Source organism: Mustela nigripes, chromosome 5, assembly GCF_022355385.1.
Source record: "Mustela nigripes isolate SB6536 chromosome 5, MUSNIG.SB6536, whole genome shotgun sequence".
Lineage (NCBI taxonomy): Eukaryota > Metazoa > Chordata > Mammalia > Carnivora > Mustelidae > Mustela > Mustela nigripes.
The window spans coordinates 44,106,675-44,125,083 of NC_081561.1; the positions used below are offsets into that span (position 1 = coordinate 44,106,675).

Consider the following 18,409-nt stretch of genomic DNA (forward strand, 5'->3'; position numbering starts at 1 on the left):
ATTACTTTGGAGTATATAAAAATACATTTATATTTCCATGACTTAAAAAATAATAGATTAAAAAGATGTTTTTTTTTTTTAATTTCTCCTGAATTTGAATGATGACCTACTCCAACTTTGATGTTTCTTAATTTCTTAACTAGGAATCCATTAACATGAAGAAATTCAGGACTTAGGAATGAGAAAAGTGTTCCAAACACATTCAGTTCTCAAATATTCCATGTATGATATCTGGGAGTTTTGCTTTATCACAGTAAACTAACTACAAAGCATATTTAATCTGGTATAAATCTGCACTGTTTATGTAATGTGAATGATGGATACATGATACATGAGACCCTTCTCAAAGTGTATGCCATAAGAAGTAACGCAGAGCTACAATGTGACCCATATCTTTTGGGAGTTTTTCTTCTTCTTTGACATTTCATGGTCCTGTGAAAATCCCATTATCTGGTTCAGATTGAAAGCAGTACTTCGAGAAGCCAGAAGATGGCACTAATTTCTAAGATTTACAGATCTAAAAAGAATGTGCCGCTTTGGATTCTGATCATTTGCCATTTCTTCTGCTGGTGGAAATAATGCTGATCCATATTTTCATCAGTTTTCTTATCCTACTGTAAAATTCTGTTTGTTCTTAGCTTTTCTCTGACAATTAAAGAAGTGAGAATGGTAGAACTCTGTATCTACATAGAATGTTTGAATGATTTAGTATGAACAGGAATGGGCAATCAATCAAGGATATTTATTTCATGTTCATACCTGAGGGTGAATTGAATATTTTCTGTCCATTTGAATAGAGAGCTTGATTTTATTCATGTATTGAATATTATCTTGAGTTCAGAAAGAATAGGTAAGTATGTTTTCTGTAAAAGTCACCATCACTTATTACTGTTAATGACATCTTAGAAGAAACTTATTTTTCATTTTATGTGTTGTGGTGAGTGCTGTGTAAGACTGATGAGTCCAGACCTGTACCCCTGCAACACATTATACATTATATGTTAATAATAATAATTTTTAAAAGATATTTAGAGAAAAATAAATAAATAAATGAAATCACATTTGTAGGTTACCACTTTTTTATTTCTAAATGTTAACACGGAATGGTGTGGAAGCATGCTGGACAAGGAACTTATTCAACAACAGAAATAGAAACAACAGGGTGCCTGGGTGGCTCAGGGGGTTAAGCCGCTGCCTTCAGCTCAGGTCATGATCTCAGGGTCCTGGGATCCAGTCCCGCATCGGGCTCTCTGCTCAGCAGGGAGCTTGCTTCCCTCTCTATCTCTCTCTCTCTCTGCCTGCCTCTCCATCTAATAAATAAAATCTAAAAAAAAAAAAAAAAGAAAAGAAAAGAAAAGAAGTAGAAACAACAGTGGTCGTATAAATGGTTTTATACCCTAATTGCATTTATGCAGGATATTGAGCTAAATCTATTGCTGTCTTACTAAGAAGAATTTAAGAACAAAGAGAGAAGAAAGATGTTTACACCTCAAACCTACAAAAGACAGCTGGCGAGGCGAACAGTGGTCTTGTATTTTTGCAAATTCACCCATCTGCCTAAGGATATACGAATTTTTTTCCTGGCAGAGTTAAATGTATATTTCGAGGTAGTCTATGCTGCTAAACACCATGCTTGCAAAACTGGCATACCAAAGTCTTTCAAAATCAGCAGTTTCCAGGGGAAAATCCATCTACCATCTGCTTGCTTCATTAAAATACATAATAGAGGAGGAAAGAACTGAACTGCAATTTTACCAGCTCAGCGCTCCCTGGTGTCCAGTCGGCTAAGGTTATATACAGCAGCCTATATAGAAAACAGAATCCAAGTGAAAAAATCAACCAGTTTTATTTTGTTTCCTTCTTGTCTTTTCTATTTATATAAAAATAGAGCAAAGAGCTTTATTTTAGAAAAATAGATTTGGACAAGACAGTCTATTCTGAAATAACTGTACATTTTGAAAAATTCTTTAATGAACTTAAGGCACTTTTCTCAAGTCCATATTGTAAAATTTTAAACAAGACTGTGAGGGAATCATACAGACATTTTGCCACGTAAAAACCAAAAATTTCTGTCAAAAACTATCAGCTGGGGGCGCCTGGGTGGCTCAGTGGATTAAGCCGCTGCCTTCGGCTCAGGTCATGATCTCAGTGTCCTGGGATCGAGCCCCGCATCGGGCTCTTTGCTCAGCAGGAGCCTGCTTCTCTGCTTCTCTCTCTCTCTCTGCCTGACTCTCCGCCTACTTGTGATTTCTCTCTCTGTCAAATAAATGAATAAAATCTTTAAAAAAAAAAAAAAAAACTATCAGCTGCCCCAAGAAACAGTGTTTTTATCTTATAAGTTCAGAAGAAACTATTATCAAATATTAAACATAAAACAATTTTAGAAGAAAAATCTTATGAAATTATAGTTATATTTATTCAACTTAGTCACAAAAAACTACTGATTTGTGAAGTTGGGGGTATCTTCCTTGATTTTCAGTATCACTATAGAATGTTATTTTAATTTTTGCCCATACTTGAAAATTAAGATTCTAATATCTTTGTAAACATCCAGAAATATGCTTATTCTTTAGAAGCAAAAGACTAGAAAAATGGGGAAAAAAATCAAACAAGTAATGGTTAGCATTGGTGATAGTATAGAAATTCTTTTTCCCAACTTCATCCAACAGATCCAATTCTTTCTTTAGTGACATAAGAGCAGAACAATTAAGATATTAAATAAACAATAACCACAGAAAAATAACACATCAGTGTTACCATTTTTTCAACACTATGGTAAGCCCCTTATATGTATCCACTCAACTATTTGATAAAGATGTATTCCATACCCACTTGAGTCAAGGCACTGTTGTACACCCTGGAGTTGGTGAAAGACAGGTAAGTTCTCTGCACTGATGAGCCCTACAGTCTAAGGGATTGAGACAGTAAAAAAAAAAAAAAAAAAAAAAAAATTTGGGGGGAGAGAGAGAGTAAAAAATAAATAACATATTATGTAAATAGGCTGTAGTAAACTGAGGAGGTTAAAAAACTAGAGAATGATGGGGGTAGGAGGAATTAATAATTTTGTAGGGTGGTCAGAGAAGACCCCTGTGAAGAGGGGATACTTGTCCACAGTCTTGGGGAAAGTGAGGGAGAGGATGTTTGAGCATTGGAACTAGAGAACCAGAAGTCCTGAACTCGGAGCATATTTGGTTTATTTAAGAAACACAAAGAAGTTAGCAAGGTTGGAGCAGAATGAGCAAGAAGAAAGGGGTATAAAATAAATTAGGAGAATAAGGATTTGAGTCTATCCTGAAGAGTTGTTTTTTGTTTTGTTTTGTTTGTTTTGTTTCAAAATTCAAGGGAAAACACTAGAGGACTTTTAAATACGCAATTAATATTTAAAGAACACACTAGCTACAATACAAAAAAGAGACACCAAGGGGACAAAGGTGGCAAAAGAGACCAGTTAAGAAGCCAGTAGTAGTCCAGAGTAGAGAGAATTGCGCAGTAGACTTTGGTGGCATTGATGGAGGTGGTGAGAAGCTGTGAGGTTCAGGAGATTATTTTGAAAAGGAACAGAATTTTCCAACCAACTGGTTGATGTGGCAGAGAAAGAAAAAATTTAGGTTGTGACTAGCTTTTGTTCTGAACAAAGACAGAGAAGGGACGCCTGGGTGACTCAGTCGGTTAAGTGTATGCCTTCACCTCTGGTCATGATCCCAAAGTCTTGGGATAAAGCCCTGCATTGGAACATTGGGATCCCTGCTCAGCGGGGAGTTATCTTCCTCTCCCTCTCCCCCTGCTTGTGTGTTCTCTCTCTCTCTCTTTCTCTCAAGTAAATAAAACAGGAAAAAAGAGAGAGAAGACTGGGGGAGAGATTTGATTGGGAGGAGAGGTTATAAGGATATGAGAATAAAGAGTTCTGTCTTGTATATGGTCAGTTTAAGATTCTCATTGGTCATACAAATGTATGTCAAATATCCAGTAGGTAGTTGGATATAGGAATGTGGCGCTCTGAAAAGAAGTCAAGGATACAGACGCTTATTCAGGAGTCATCCTGCTGTAGGGGGTCCATACAAGGAGATAAGAGAGTGATGGCAGATGGAGACAACTGAAAGAAAAGGAGAATGAGAACAGCAGTTGCAGGCAGAAGAATACTAGCAGAGAAGAATATCATGATGATAAGTGAAGAAACAATTTCCAGAGAAAGAAATAATCAACTGTCAACTGCTCCTGAGATTTTGAATAAGAAGAGAACAGAGAATTGGCATTGAATTTGAAAAGATGGTGGCCACTGGTGACCTTGACATGGGAAGTTCTAACGGAAAGAGAGAAGATAAGCTGACTAGAATGAAATCAAGAGTGAATGGGTAATGAAAGAAGAAACAAAGAAACAAAGAAGAAAGAAAGTCAACAGAGATACTCCTTTAGAACACTCTTACTAGAATGATAGACGGAAAAACAAGAAGCAGCTAGAGAGGAATGTAGAGCTAAAGCAGAGGAAAGCAGTTTTTTTCAGATGGAGATACTTTAGCATAATTGGTGTTGAAGAGAATGATTCAGTAGAGAAGAAAAATTTGGTGTCTCCCCAAGGAAGTGGGACAGGATTGCGGAGATGGTACCGTTACGTAAATGAAGGGTGGATCTGATACCCAGGCAGCGTCAGCCTGGTAACCAGAGGAAAGGCAGAACATCGGAATCAAAATTCAAGCTCCGAAGCAAGGAGGAGCTGATGGCAGAAGGCTGGGGTAGTTCTCTGCTCTTAGTTTATTTTCTTCTGTGAAATAAGAAGCAAGATCATTCATTGAGAAATGATGAATGTTAGGTGTTAGAGGGGGAAAGAAGAGGCATAAATTAGTTGCCTTCGTGACTTGACTGGTAAAATGAAGTGGGATTACAGAGTTTGTGCAAGAGGCTTATCCACTTGAAGTGTGAGGTTAGCTCTGATGTGTTTCCTTCAGCCACATACTTTTCTCATTCTTCACACAAAGTTGGACATTCTTACTATCCTCATCTTACACTGGAAGAAACTCAAACAGAGAAGCTCACCTCACCCAAATTTACATAGAAAGTGAGGAAATCCAAAATGGAGTCTGAGCTGGCTGCGTCCAGGGGCCTCTCCTCAATCACCAGGACGTGTAATACCTCATAATGCCATACGTCACGACCAGCCAGTGGGCTTCAGGAGGCATCACTGATTGCAGCGTTGAAAGGAAGGTGTTCTGCAGTCTGAGCTCTTCTATATGTCTTCTTCCTACATCCCGGGAGCCCATCTTGGTCGTTCCTGTGCAAAAATGTCAACAATTCAGGCGAGAGGACTAAACAGAGCGTATTTTTAAAATAAAAAAGTACAGTTACATTTAAAACATTCACAGACTGTTTCTCTGTCCTGATGGGGAATAAGAAAATTTTGCCATAGTAAATGTTCTAGAAGACAAAAGTTTATACCCTTTTTGTGGTAGTTTTTGCTAAGCTGTCTCCGGTGAGCATAATGTGATATGTTATGCAAAGATTCCATGTTGAGCCTGCAACCAAGCACTATATTGCAGAAAAGATTATAACGTTCTCCTATCATTGAAGGTTTGTAGAATTTTTAATGACCCTAGATGATGCTGAGATACATAAGGCTTTCTGACTGCCTGAAATGTTCCCAGACTTCTGTTAGTGATTCTGCTCCCTTCTTCCACACACTAAATAATTAATATTTAGTTCAACTCCCAGCATGCTCCTTCCTTCCTCATGGTTCCTTTCTACTGCTGTAACTTTAAAAGTACTAAAGAAAAAAATGCAGACGTTCACATACGGAAACCATGAGGCAACTAGGGATTACAAAAGAAAAAAAAATTCACTTAATAGCCCTAAAATATTCCCATTACAATCTGTTCAATCTACTGATTTGATGACGACTGACGCTTCTAGAAGTCTGATCTGGGAATTTGTGTAACAGAGTAATCAAATTAACCAAATGTTGCCTGGTTGAAGATCATTAAAGGCTTACTTTCAAGAACTGGAAAGAAACATTTGTAAGGCTGAAAATCCTCTTTCTGGAATCTGGGTCCCGGCATGTTCTCCTGCCTGATCCAGCAGGATGGAGATCACGTAGGTGAGGACACAGGAGCCTCTTCATACTGGGATGGACATCCTTTGACCCCTTCTCCTGATTCCCATTCTTCCCCTTAGAAACCCTATCTTTTCACTGGCTCAGAATTACCGAAAGACAAAGCCCCTTGAAGTAAATCACAACTAAGGATTTAGAGAAATCACTTACCTGCCCAGATACAGGTGGTTCTCTCTGCAGTGTTGGTTACTAGAATATCAGCTGCTGTGTAATTTTGTTTCTTAGTAGCCACATTTTTAAAAATAAAGAGACAGGTGAAATTTATTTTAATAAGATATTTTATTTGACTCAATATTTAATGCATATAAAATATTATTAACAAGATATTTTACATTCTTGGGGCACCTGGGTGGTGCAGCCAGGTATCAAACTCACGGTTTTGGTTTAGGTCATGATCTCAGGGTCAGTGAGGTAGAGCCCCACATCAGGCTCCAGCTCAGCACAGAATCTGCTTGAGACTCTCTCTCCCCCTCTGCCCCTCCCCATGGCACATGCGTGTTCTCACTGTCTCTCTCTCAAATTAATCTTCTTTTAAAAACAGATATTTTACATTCTTTCCTCTGTACAAGGCCCTCTCAGTTAGCCTAGACACAAGTCAAGTACTCAAGAGCCACATGTGGTGTCTGCACTGTTCAACAGTATAGCATTAGACTAAGAAATACAGAGTGTGACAAATCCTTTCCTGTGCACACGATTATCCTCAGTCTTCAGTATACATTGTACTTCTTTTCAGTAGTTTGAAATTGTCTCATAAACTTATTCTGATTGGATACTAGAACTGATAACACATTTCTGTCCACTGTTTATATAAGTATCACACCATTATCTTTTTTCATGACTGACCTATAAATTTCCTCACATTTACAATTCAGTGTAAGCTTAGCTAACTATTGGATTTCTTGGTATCATCAAAGTCCTCATTCCCTTTTTTTTTTTTTTTTAAGATTTTTTTTTTAGGGCGCCTGTATCTGGGCGGGTAAGTGATTTCTCTAAATCCTTAGTTGTGATTTACTTCAAGGGGCTTTGTCTTTCGGTAATTCTGAGCCCAGGTGGCTCAGTGGGTTGGGCTGTTGCCTTCGGCTCAGGTCATGATCTCAGGGTGGATCCCAGCCCAATGCTGGGATCGAGTCCCGCATCGGCTCTCTGCTCGGCGGGGAGCCTGCTTCCTCCTCTCTCTCTCTCTGCCTGCCTCTCTGCCTACTTGTGATCTCTCTCTGTCAAATAAATAAATAAAATCTTTAAAAAAAAAAAAAAGATTTTTTTTAACTTATTTATTGGCAGAAATCACAAGTAGGCAGAGAGGCAGGCAGAGAGAGAAGAAGGGAAGCAGGTTCCCTACTGAGCAGAGAGCCCAATGCCGGGCTCGATCCCAGGACCCTGGGATCATGACCTGAGCCGAAGGCAGAGGCTTTAACCCATTGAGCCACCCAAGCGCCCCAAAGTCCTCATTTTCATTCTTCATTCAAACCAAACTTTGGTCCTCTAGCTCTTTCCAAATAATCCTGCTTTCACATTTCATCTCTAGGGTGATATTTCTAAAAGGCAACTCAAAGATTACGGAAAAAATGTCAAGGCCTTCATAATTCGACCCCTGTCTGACTACCTCATTACATTTCCTTGTACTTTTCCTTTTAATACTTCATTTTAAAATTGGCATACCCCATGAGTTCTTTGAGTATGACATGTTTGGGCCTCCTCACCTGAAAACATGCTATTCTTTCAACCTGAAATGATCTTTCCTTTTTATCTGCCAGGTGAATTGCTGCTCATCAGCTTCCAACTCAAGTTTCCATCCAGTTCATTTGGATCAGTTGGTTGACCACACACTAGTTCCTTGAGGGCTGGGATGGTGCTCTGTTATCTATGTCACCAGCATCCAGCACAGAGTCTGACAGTGAAATATGGACAAGGTGTATAGGTTTTGATCTAACCCAAATGTAGTACTAAACTTTTAGGTAGACCCAACTGTAAATTATTATAAGGAAGATATATTATTTAAAAAGTCATCCCCCCCAAAAAAAATCCTCTATTTTAACATTAAATTTAGTTGAATTCTATTGTTTTAACGGCAACATCAAACACTGTCAGTTTTTCATTTTCTTTCAATTCCAGTACATTTCATTTCCTTCAACTATCCTATCTATGAGGCCACAGCTAGTGAAATCCCTGATAGAAAGAGCCTCGCCTATTGTCTCTGGAACACAGACCATAAATCACTTCATTAGATTAAAAAGAATAAATAAATGTAAGAGGTGGTATGTCTCAAAATCATGCTGAGATGCTGGTGAGTTTTCAGAAAAAGAATACTTATTCTAGGCCATACATCCCAAGGAATAAACTGGTAAGATTTTAACAAAATCTTATTCTGCTGATTCCACACAGTTACCCTACTTTAACAGTTACACAAAGCAAACAGAAATAAAAGCCTCTGAGAAGTAGAATTACTTTTCCCAGGATAGTACAATTATTTGCTGTATAAACAATTATAACCAGACATAACAAGCTCTTTTGTTTCAAGCATTAGGTACCAGAGTGGGGATATTTCTTAAGGCTTATAAAAATTCTAGTTTTACAACTTCCTAGGAGAGGCAACCTCTCTAGAGAAGAGAACAATGAAGGGTAATCAAAACAAGCTCTTCTTCCCTCTGTCAAGCTATCTCAAACTAATAAGAATAGAACCTGGGTCTACGGCCATACCACCCTGAACGCGCCCGATCTCGTCTGATCTCGGAAGCTAAGCAGGGTCGGGCCTGGTTAGTACTTGGATGGGAGAATAGATCCTGGGAACATCTTTTAATCTGGGAATAGCATCCCTAACAGACAGGGATAGGGATCAACATCCCCCTTCCTGTTTCCTGTGATCCTCTCAGGGTGGGGGAAATAGAAGCCGGTTGGGACTATTTACAAACAGAACAGAGCAATCAAAGAGAAAAGTTGGAAACAAGATTAGAGGCAGGACAGAAAGCCCAGCTGGCTAACGGTACCCCTCAATTAAATTGTTTTGTCCACCATGGCTCTTGAACTTCGTTTTTTAACCATTTCCTGTTTCTACTAAATCTCCCTGCAGTTTCATTCCCATGAAACCCATGCTTTCGTTTTTTTAACAAGCATTGTAACAGAGCAAAAATAAACTTTTTTTTAAAAAGATTTTATTTATTGGGGTGCCTGGGTGGCTCAGTGGGTTAAAGCCTCTGCCTTCGGCTCAGGTCATGATCCCAGGGTTCTGGGATCGAGTCCCACATCGGGCTCTCTGCTCAGCAGGGAGCCTGCTTCCTCCTCTCTCTCTCTCTGCCTGTGTCTCTGCCTACTTGTGATCTCTGTCTGCCAAATAAATAAATAAAATCTTTGAAAAAAAAGTCTTTGGTATTAAAAATATATATTATTTATTTATTTATTTATTTGACAGAGAGAGAGACAGTGAAAGCAGGAACACAAGCAGGCTTCCTGCTGAGCAGGGAGCCCTGTGTGGGACTCCATCCCAGGACCCGAGGTCAAGAGCAGAAGGCAGATATCTAACTGAAGGAGCCACCCAGGCGCCCCTACACATGTTTTTTTTTTTTTTTTTTAAACAAAGATTTCGGTAAGGACCTACTTAGCAAGAGGCTTTCATTAAAGTTAAACTGTCCCTGCTCCCCTTCCCCAGGGGATTCACTTAAAAATAAGTCCCAGAAACCAGCTCCAGGTAACAAAGCCCAGATACAGGGTGGGTCAGACCAGGTGGAGACATCCGATCAGTGGGGGGATGCATACTGTCTCCCGGGTTACCAAGGAGTGTGGGCCCTGCCCTTTGGGAGCCTTTTGGGCGTCAATTCCAACCAAGGCGATAGGCTGGTTCAAATGTGTACTAGGGTAAATTGTAACTCAATTGGTCACCTAGTATCACTGTGGCGTTTCCTGTGTGTGTTACAATCTCATTGGTCACCTGTGCGTGGCCAGGCCCAACCGCATGGCCTTTGCCCTTAAAAGCTAGACTGTGAAACAGAGAAGGGTCGCCCTCTCTTGTAAGAGGTGCGGCCCCAAACTTTCGGTTATATTCTTGATGCTTGGCACGAAATAAAGCTTTGCTTGACCTTCGCTTTGTATCAGTCTCGCTCCTTTAATCATGGACCCATTATTGGGGCATAACAATTTCTACCTAAAAAAACGTTCTGGTCATTGATGACAGTGATTAATGACAGACATTGATGACAATATGATGGAAACTGATCTGTTGCCTGCCCGCGTCTTGGCCTTCTCACACTGACCTATGACTTTGACTTTTCCAAAATCACAGGATTTGAAAAGCCCAATTTCAAGCTGCAAGATTCTCTCTAAGTCATGGCCAGTGCTCAGATGCCAATCACCTTTACAAAGCACCTGGGCAAATACTTTGACCACCAATGATTTTTTTTTTTTAAGATTTTTATTTATTTATTTAACAGACAGAGATCACAAGTAGGCACAGAGGCAGGCAGAGAGAGGGGGGAGGAAGCAGGCTCCCTGCTGAGCAGAGCCCGATGCGGGACCCAATCCTAGGACCCTGAGATCATGACCTGAGCCGAAGGCAGCGGCTTAACCCACTGAGCCACCCAGGCGCCCACCAATGATCTTTTTTATTTTGAAAATTACTCTTCAAAATATAGGGTTTTGCGGGGCACCTGGGTGGCTCAGTGGGTTAAAGCCTCTGCCTTCAGCTCAGGTCATGATCCCAGGGTCTGGGGATCGAGCCCCACATCAGGCTCTCTGCTCAGCAGGGAGCCTGCTTCCTCCTCTCTCTCTGCCTGCTTCTCTGTGATCTCCGTCTGTCAAATAAATAAATAAAATCTTTAAAAATATATATATATATATAGTGTTTTGCTTTTTAAGTCAGTTCTTTCTTATGTAGAAAGGGTGTGCGAGTGAAAGTTTTATATACAGGCTCTCTAAACACTGAACTTCCTTTGTTCCGGTTTTGAAACTCCCCATTGACTCACTCAGTTGCTCAATGCTGATGGGCACTTAAGTCTAATTAACGTGATAGTAAACAGACTCCCCAGCCAGATGCATCAGCAAAACATAGCCCTCCTTTTACAAGGACATGTTCAGGTTTATTTTAACTATTTGGTTTGGGTTTTTCCACAGCTGCTGATATTTCTCGGCCCAGGTTCAGGGGCACAGACGCCTTCGGATACACGTCATTTCTGGCTTATTCACGGATCCCAGACATCAGCTTCGGTTATGAATTCCACTTGAAGTTTCAGCTAGCAAATAATCACTCGGCACTGCAAAATAACTTAATATTTTTCACTGGACAGAAGGGCCATGGTAAGATTAATTGACCCCTCTAGGATTGGCTTAGCTCCTTTAAGAATACTTAAGAAATTCTTCAGGGTTCCTCTCATTAACTGTGGATAAAGGAGACATTTGCCTGCAAACAACCTCCTCCTGTTTTCTGCCTCGAGCGTGGTCCTTGTAGTCCAAGGTGTTTAGACATTCCCTGACCCTTTCCAAAACCTGTTCACACCAGGGCTGCTGCTTATCAGCAAGGGCAAGAATGCCAGCAGGCAAACGTGAGGACAGAGAAGGTGAACGTGCGTCACATGAGAGATGAGCTTATTGACTTGTTCTTTCCCGTTTCTTTCTGTTTCCATATATAAGGAGAGAAGGGAAATTCTCAGAAGGGACACCATTTCACCATGTGTTGTGAAATGGGAATGGTTGCCCTCAAAGGAAACTATTCCAGATTTAAGAAGTAACTAATTAAGAAAGTTCTCAGCCTGTAATGAAGTCCTCCAGTGCCCTAGAATTGGTGGGAAATGAACATGCAAGTTAAATTTGTCTAAGTAGAAACCAGTTGTGCTTGTGTGGAATCAAGGAAAAGTGCGTATATTTAATTCCTGAGTCAGCAGCTAAGTAGTTAAACAATTAATCACCCACTTTCTCTGAGTTCAGTATTCTCATCTGTGAAATCAACATGGTACACCAGAAAGGAACCTTTCTCTCAACCATCAAGGATTCTCTGGTACTAGGGTAAATAACATGTTCTCTTCTTTTTGACTGGTTCAGTGCCGGCCTCTAATTTTGAACACTGGCTTCTGAATTAACACGTGTCTGAAAGGAGCCCACAGCCCAAGTGAAGGGTAGTGTGTCAGCCTCCGACCACTTCTGGGAGGATGCGGGAGGGGAGCCCTTCACGTGAACTGAGAAAGTCCACCTCCAAAGTCCATTCGAATCTCCGCCCCATCTCTCCTGCCAGAGCCTGCTTGACCTCCGCCAACCTGATTTCCCTCTTGCCTTTGCTGCCTGCAGATCCTTCTCCGATTACAGCAAGTTACTTTTTTAAAAACCTTGCTGAAAACCCACCTGTGCCTTTCTACTCTACTTGGAATGCAGTCTAGACCTCCCCACCGTGTCCTCTCTGGGGGCCTTCAGGATCGGGCCCCTGGCTCCGTCTCCAACCTCCCTCCGTCTCTGGGCTCCTCTCCTACACATCTTCTTCCAGTGCCTTAACCACCCAGCGCTTGCCTGTCGCACGCAGAGGCTTTGTGCGGCTTATTTCCTCTGCTGTGACAAGAGACAGCTGCCAGAGGGGTCGAGAGCAGGCTGTGGGGCCCAAACATGTAGACTTGGATCCAGTCTCCACCACCTACAGACTGTGGGTTAAGTTACTTAATGTCTCTGTGCCTCAGTTTCCTCCCTTGTCAGATGATTTAATAACGGTACATGCTCTAATGGAGTTGTGAGGATTAAGGTAGTCAAGACAGGAAGACACTTGAAACTGAGAACGGGACTCAGATTGTCTCAGGGAGGCCGTCCCCAGCCACCTTCACAAATGTAGATGCTATCCCACCGCACCCATTCTCTGCCCCAGCTTATTATTTATTTTCTTCAAAGCCTACCCCTCAATTTATTTTTTAGATAGTTTATTGTTGACTGTCTCCACTGCTCGAATGGGAGCTTTATGTGGACAGAGACCAAGCAAGTGGTCTTTGACTTTATAAACCTACACGGAGCACGCTTGCCTGACCCACAGTCAGCACTGAGTAATGAATACGAGAACCACCCTAAAAACAGATAATGGTGTGATGTGTAAGACAGCAACTCAGCTGCGCAATGTTTTAAAAAGTAGCCATTCTGGGGCTTTCCAGTCCAGACGCCGTCCTCTCCATCAGGATTTCCCCGTGGCCACTCGCCTCCCGCCCCTTCCGGCAGTCCCCCCCGCCTCTGAGCCTTGAGAACCTGCCCGGCACATAGAGCACAGACCCTTGATCACAAACTGGGGTTCGCTAAACTTCTCTCCTTCGTACAGACGGTGCCCCAGGTATCACTACATTGCCAAGAAGCCTCTCGGATGGTTTTAATAAATACCTATTGAGTGACTGCCAGAAGTCCGGGAGGAAGAAAGGGAGGGAAGACAGAATTTTTACCCCTGCATCATATGTTTATCGATTATATCCTTTTAATTAGCACCCCCTCCCTACACACACTCAAAAAAAAAAAAAAAAAAAAAAAAAAAAAGAGCGTTGAAGACCTTGGCTCTGTCTTGTTTTAAAACAAATCTTCTAAATTCTGAAAGATTGAGAAGAAGAACCCAAGGAAAGGACAAACACTTGGCCCACAAAAACGCTGCTACTGAGTAACTCTTCATTATTCTTCTATGAAGAGTCCTTCAAAATTCTCAAAAACAAACAGGTGAAAAGTGAAGATTTAGCCACAGCATTTGTAAATTGTGGAATCTTTATTGTGACATTTTTTGGTCTTCTCTAGTCATCTGCTTTATAGGAGCTGAAAGCGCATGCTGCACTGCTTTAGGTATATACGATGGCTAAATAAAGGCTAGATTACAGTAGATGAGTTGTGGAGCTCTGTTGCCCAGAGTGAAAATGAAAAATCTGAAGCATGCAGTTCCACATCCGACCACGTGAGGGAGCAAGAACACCAGTTTAAGAGTGCAAGTAGCGCCAGAGCTTTTTAAGGCAGTGTTCGCTAAGAAGGACCTCTTCACGCCTGTGTCAGAATCACATGAAGGTGCTTGTTAAGATCCTAATTCCCAAACCACGGGGTGGGAGGAGGGTGGCCACGTGCCCCACGTGACTTGCGATGGTAACCTGACTAATCCTATGCCCGTGTTTCTGCAGTCATTCTTGGCATTTCCTTTATTAGCTCTCCTTCCTTCCATAGCTCCCACTCCCTTGTAGCAGATGTCTTCTAGTTTGACTTTTCTGGAAACCGTCACTATGTCCCACGGTGACCCACAGGTGATTACATTATCTTCCCCTCCTGTCTCCCTTCTGCCGGCGACTGCCGTTAATAAACATTCTGCTTCAGCTGGAAGCCCAGGAGTCGTCTAGATTTCTTCCTTTTATTCATTTTGACAAGTATCTGCTGAGGCCTTGAGGAGGCCTTCCTCTAGGTACTAAAGATGCATTGTGAATCAGACAGACACAGTCTTTGCCTTCTCTTCATTCTGTTACCCACGTTCCACCCAGCGCCAAAGTCTGTCCATTTTACCTCCCAATTCCTTTTTGTATTTTCCCCTTCTTTATTCTTTCTTCTCCTCATCATGCCCAGTTGACCGACCACAGACTACTGTAGTCATGTTCCTCCTCCCCTCTCCCCCCCACTTTGCTACAGGGGATCATTCTAAACATTCAGATCCAAACTTATCTTGCCTAATCAGGATGCTTCATCACAACGTACGTAGCAAGATCCTTTGCATACTATGTACAGATGTTTGCCAGTCCCTGCCTATCACACAACCTCCTTTTCCTTCACTCTACCCTATAGCTGGCTGCACTGGACACACGGACCTTCTGTGATGTGTCACTGTGTCCTCACTTCTATGCTGTTCCACCTTCCTGAGCCACCCACACATCACCTGCCTGCCTCCAAAACATTTCTATCCTTTGAGCCTCAGTTCAAAAGATCATTCTTCTTGGCAGTCTTTAACCCTTCCAGGAGAATTTAAGAATTAATCACACTGCCGTTTGCTGGAAACCGATATCCTATCTTCTTTTAACTGCTGGGATCTCTTCGGGGGTTCTTTTTTATAACAAGAGTGGCTGTCACATATAGACAGTCACTACACATTTTTGGAAGAATGAAGACAAAGATCCCCAGTCCCTGTTACATTAAAACTAACACTCAATTCAGGGAGTCTGAATTGGCAGCAAAATTTTGTTACCTTAGCCCTACATCAGAGCTAAGAAGCCATGTCTGGTGCACACAGCCTCCATCACTCTGTCTGATGTGTACCGGGAACATAGACATCGCTGAATGAAAAGAAGCACGTAACTGACGCAGAAGATGGAATTCAGAAAGCAGAATGCTCATCCTAGGAGAAGGATCAGGAAATTTCTTTCCATCTGCCTGTTTCTCATTCTGTGCCTTCCATTTCCACCAGTCCTCTATAGTTAGTGCGGGAGCAGCCCCGCCAGCATCCCTGTTCCCATCCTCTCCCAGCCGGGGTCCCAGCGAGTCCCCAGCCCGATGTCTGTGTAAGCGGCCAGTTTACCTGCCACCATTCACTCTCCCTTCAAAGCTTCCTCTCACCTGGAATGCCTGACCAAGTTCTCTTTACCTTTTCCAGTTCTACCCAACATCCTCTGATGAATTCAGGGCTCCTTATAGCTATCGACACAAAGCCTATGTACTATGTACAACTTCTAGTTTATATCCCATAAGAATTATATACTGCTTTGTTATTCACAATCACAACCATCAAGTCATATGAAGATACCATATTCATAAATCAAAAACACAAGAATACTGGCAATTTCATAATCTGAATCTTGCCCCTCGGCAAGATTCATCTTAAATTCCTTTTAGACCATCCATGCATTTCATACCTTTTGTATCCCCAACTGCATCATTCACAGGATTGGTACTGTGTGAGAAATCAATAATTACATACTTATTGATTCTTTCACTAACTGAAAAGCTCTCTGAAGACATAGACTATCCCGGTTAGCTTGTTAACACTGGATTCGAGATCGATGTGGATGGCAGTGAAGAAGGTAGGACCTGAATAAAGGGGGAGGGGGCACATGTGTCTGTGTTCACATCATTGAAATATAAGTTAAAATCTCAACATTAGCCCATAGTATAAAGGCATAATACAGTGATAGAATCAGAAAAAAATCTGTAATTTCATGCTTCCTTGATCTATGTACTACGTGCTTTGTGCATTTAGCTCTCTGTCAGTCCCTAGCGTGGAGGTGTCCTCTGCTGCGGTAATTAACTATGAAAGGTTACCTCATATTTCATGCCAAATAACTTCTTATTTACTTCAAGCCCTCGGTTATTAACTGTAACAGAAATAAGACCACGTACATAGAGCCTGATGTTTTTCTGGGGGAAAAAAAATGAAATGAATGTCATCTATAGTACAGAAAAGGAAAAATGAGAGGGGGCGTGTCACAAAATCCAATCAGCTCAGCCTGTTCTTTATGGAGCCTTGCTTCAGATCAGGCGGGAGGAAGATGCCTGATGAATGAGAGCAGCCTGTAGCCCAATCCGTAATAGAACACATCTCCCAAGTTCCCAGCGCTGCATTTTGTGACGTAACTGACAGGGTACGCTCGTACCCAACATGTTCTCCAATGAAGAATGTTCCTTATTTTCTTCCATAATCACATCAGAGTGACTAGAAATTGTGAGAATTTCTTCTTGAAAAATGCAAAACTATCAAATCTTAGTCTTTATGAAATTAAATAACCTGGACTGTAGTGTCAAAGTGGTCTAAGTTATTAAATAATTCAAACTCTTAAGATTGTCCCCAAAAAAGTTAAACTAAGTCATTTTACTGACGAGAAATACATGAGAATTGTCACATTCGACCAGTGCTTAAATGGAGTTGAAGTGACAAAAATATATAGATCCTTGAAAATCCACCTCCCCTTTTACTTATGTTTTTTTTTTTTAATATCTTATTTATTTATTTAGAAAGAGAGAAAGCGTACATGCCAGGAGGGGAAGGAGCAGAGGGAGAGAACCCTCAAGCCGACTCTGCCTGAGCACAGAGCCCAACACAGGGCTTGATCCCACCAGCCCGAGATCGTGACCTGAGCTGAAATCAGGAGTCTGACCCTTAACCAACTGAACCACCTGACACCCTCCTTTTTTTTTTTTTTTAAGTATGGAAGGGAATGTTCATTTATGTGTAGTTCAATGGGCATAACCTCGATCTCATAGAAGAACATCCAGAGGACAAAAAAAAAAAAAAAAAAAAAAAGGGAGGCCCCAAATGCAAATCCGTTACCTACAAGCCCACCCTCTCACTCTTTGTTCTACACCTCCAGCGAGCACCGGATGGAAATTCAAGTGGCCCCACCCACTGGTGCGCGTATCCCTTATTGTCATGATCTCATCTCTGATAGCACACAGCAAGAGAGATCCAGATCTCCCTCCTTTTTGTAGTCTCCGCGCTTTCTCTTCAAAACATAGAAAAATACGGGCCATATGTAGCCTCGGGAAAGGTGGTTCATGACGCGCTCGCACGCTCTGAGCACAGCATTGCGTTTGTGGTCCCCGTCGCCTTCCCTCCCTGCGCCTTCACCAGCACAGCTGGAAGCCAGGACATCACCTTGCCTTGACCACAAACGGCAGCCGGGTCTACCTTGCTTGCATTCTAATCACTTGATCTCCCGAAGTGGCAATTACACGGTGTCCACTGTACACCATGGCTACCAAAGGACCCTCGTGGACACGGCTGTGTATGGTTCTGACGCTTTTGAAGTTCTAGAATATCCTTAGTTTAATGGTCGTATCTAACTGAACAGGAAGCTGGAAGTTCACCATTATGATGAGAAGCTGTACAGTACGGGGTGCCTGTGCTCTCGGTTTCCGCTCAGGTCACGATCTCAGGGTCATGAGATCAAGCCCTGTGTGGGGCGCCACGCTCAGCGGAGAGTCTGCTTCTCCCTCTCCTTTTGCCTCTCCGCCCACTCTCTCTCTCTCTTTCTAAAATAAGTAAGTAAATAAATAAATAAATCTATCTTTTTTTAAAGAGAGAGAGAGAGAAGCTGTACAGTACAGATCTTAAGACAAACCGAGACTGTATGCTCCTGAAGAACTCATTCAAAAACCTCCAATCTTTTTTTGCTTTATCGTTTTTCTTTCTTTTTATTTTTTTAAGTAGCAGCGTGGGGTGTGAACTCACGACCCTGAGATCAAGACCTGAGCTGAGGTCAAGGGTCTGATGCTTAACTGACTGAGCCATCCAGGCGCCCCAAAACCTCCAGTCATCTTAATTTTAGTTTAGCACCCACTAAAGCAGACGCCATTGAATATGGAGTAAAAATGGCTTGAGTATCTAGAATCCTGTGCCACTTCATACATATTGTTCCGGTA

General features: G+C 41.7%; 1 protein-coding gene across 1 annotated transcript in view; it reads left to right on the top strand.

Annotated features, from left to right (window-relative positions):
- EYS (eyes shut homolog) overlaps positions 1-18,409 on the top strand; it is a 1,640,601-nt gene that overhangs the window by 1,558,783 nt on the left and 63,409 nt on the right. The window contains 1 exon segment of the mRNA XM_059401541.1: positions 11,201-11,383. Within this exon segment, the coding sequence (XP_059257524.1) occupies positions 11,201-11,383 (183 nt within the window).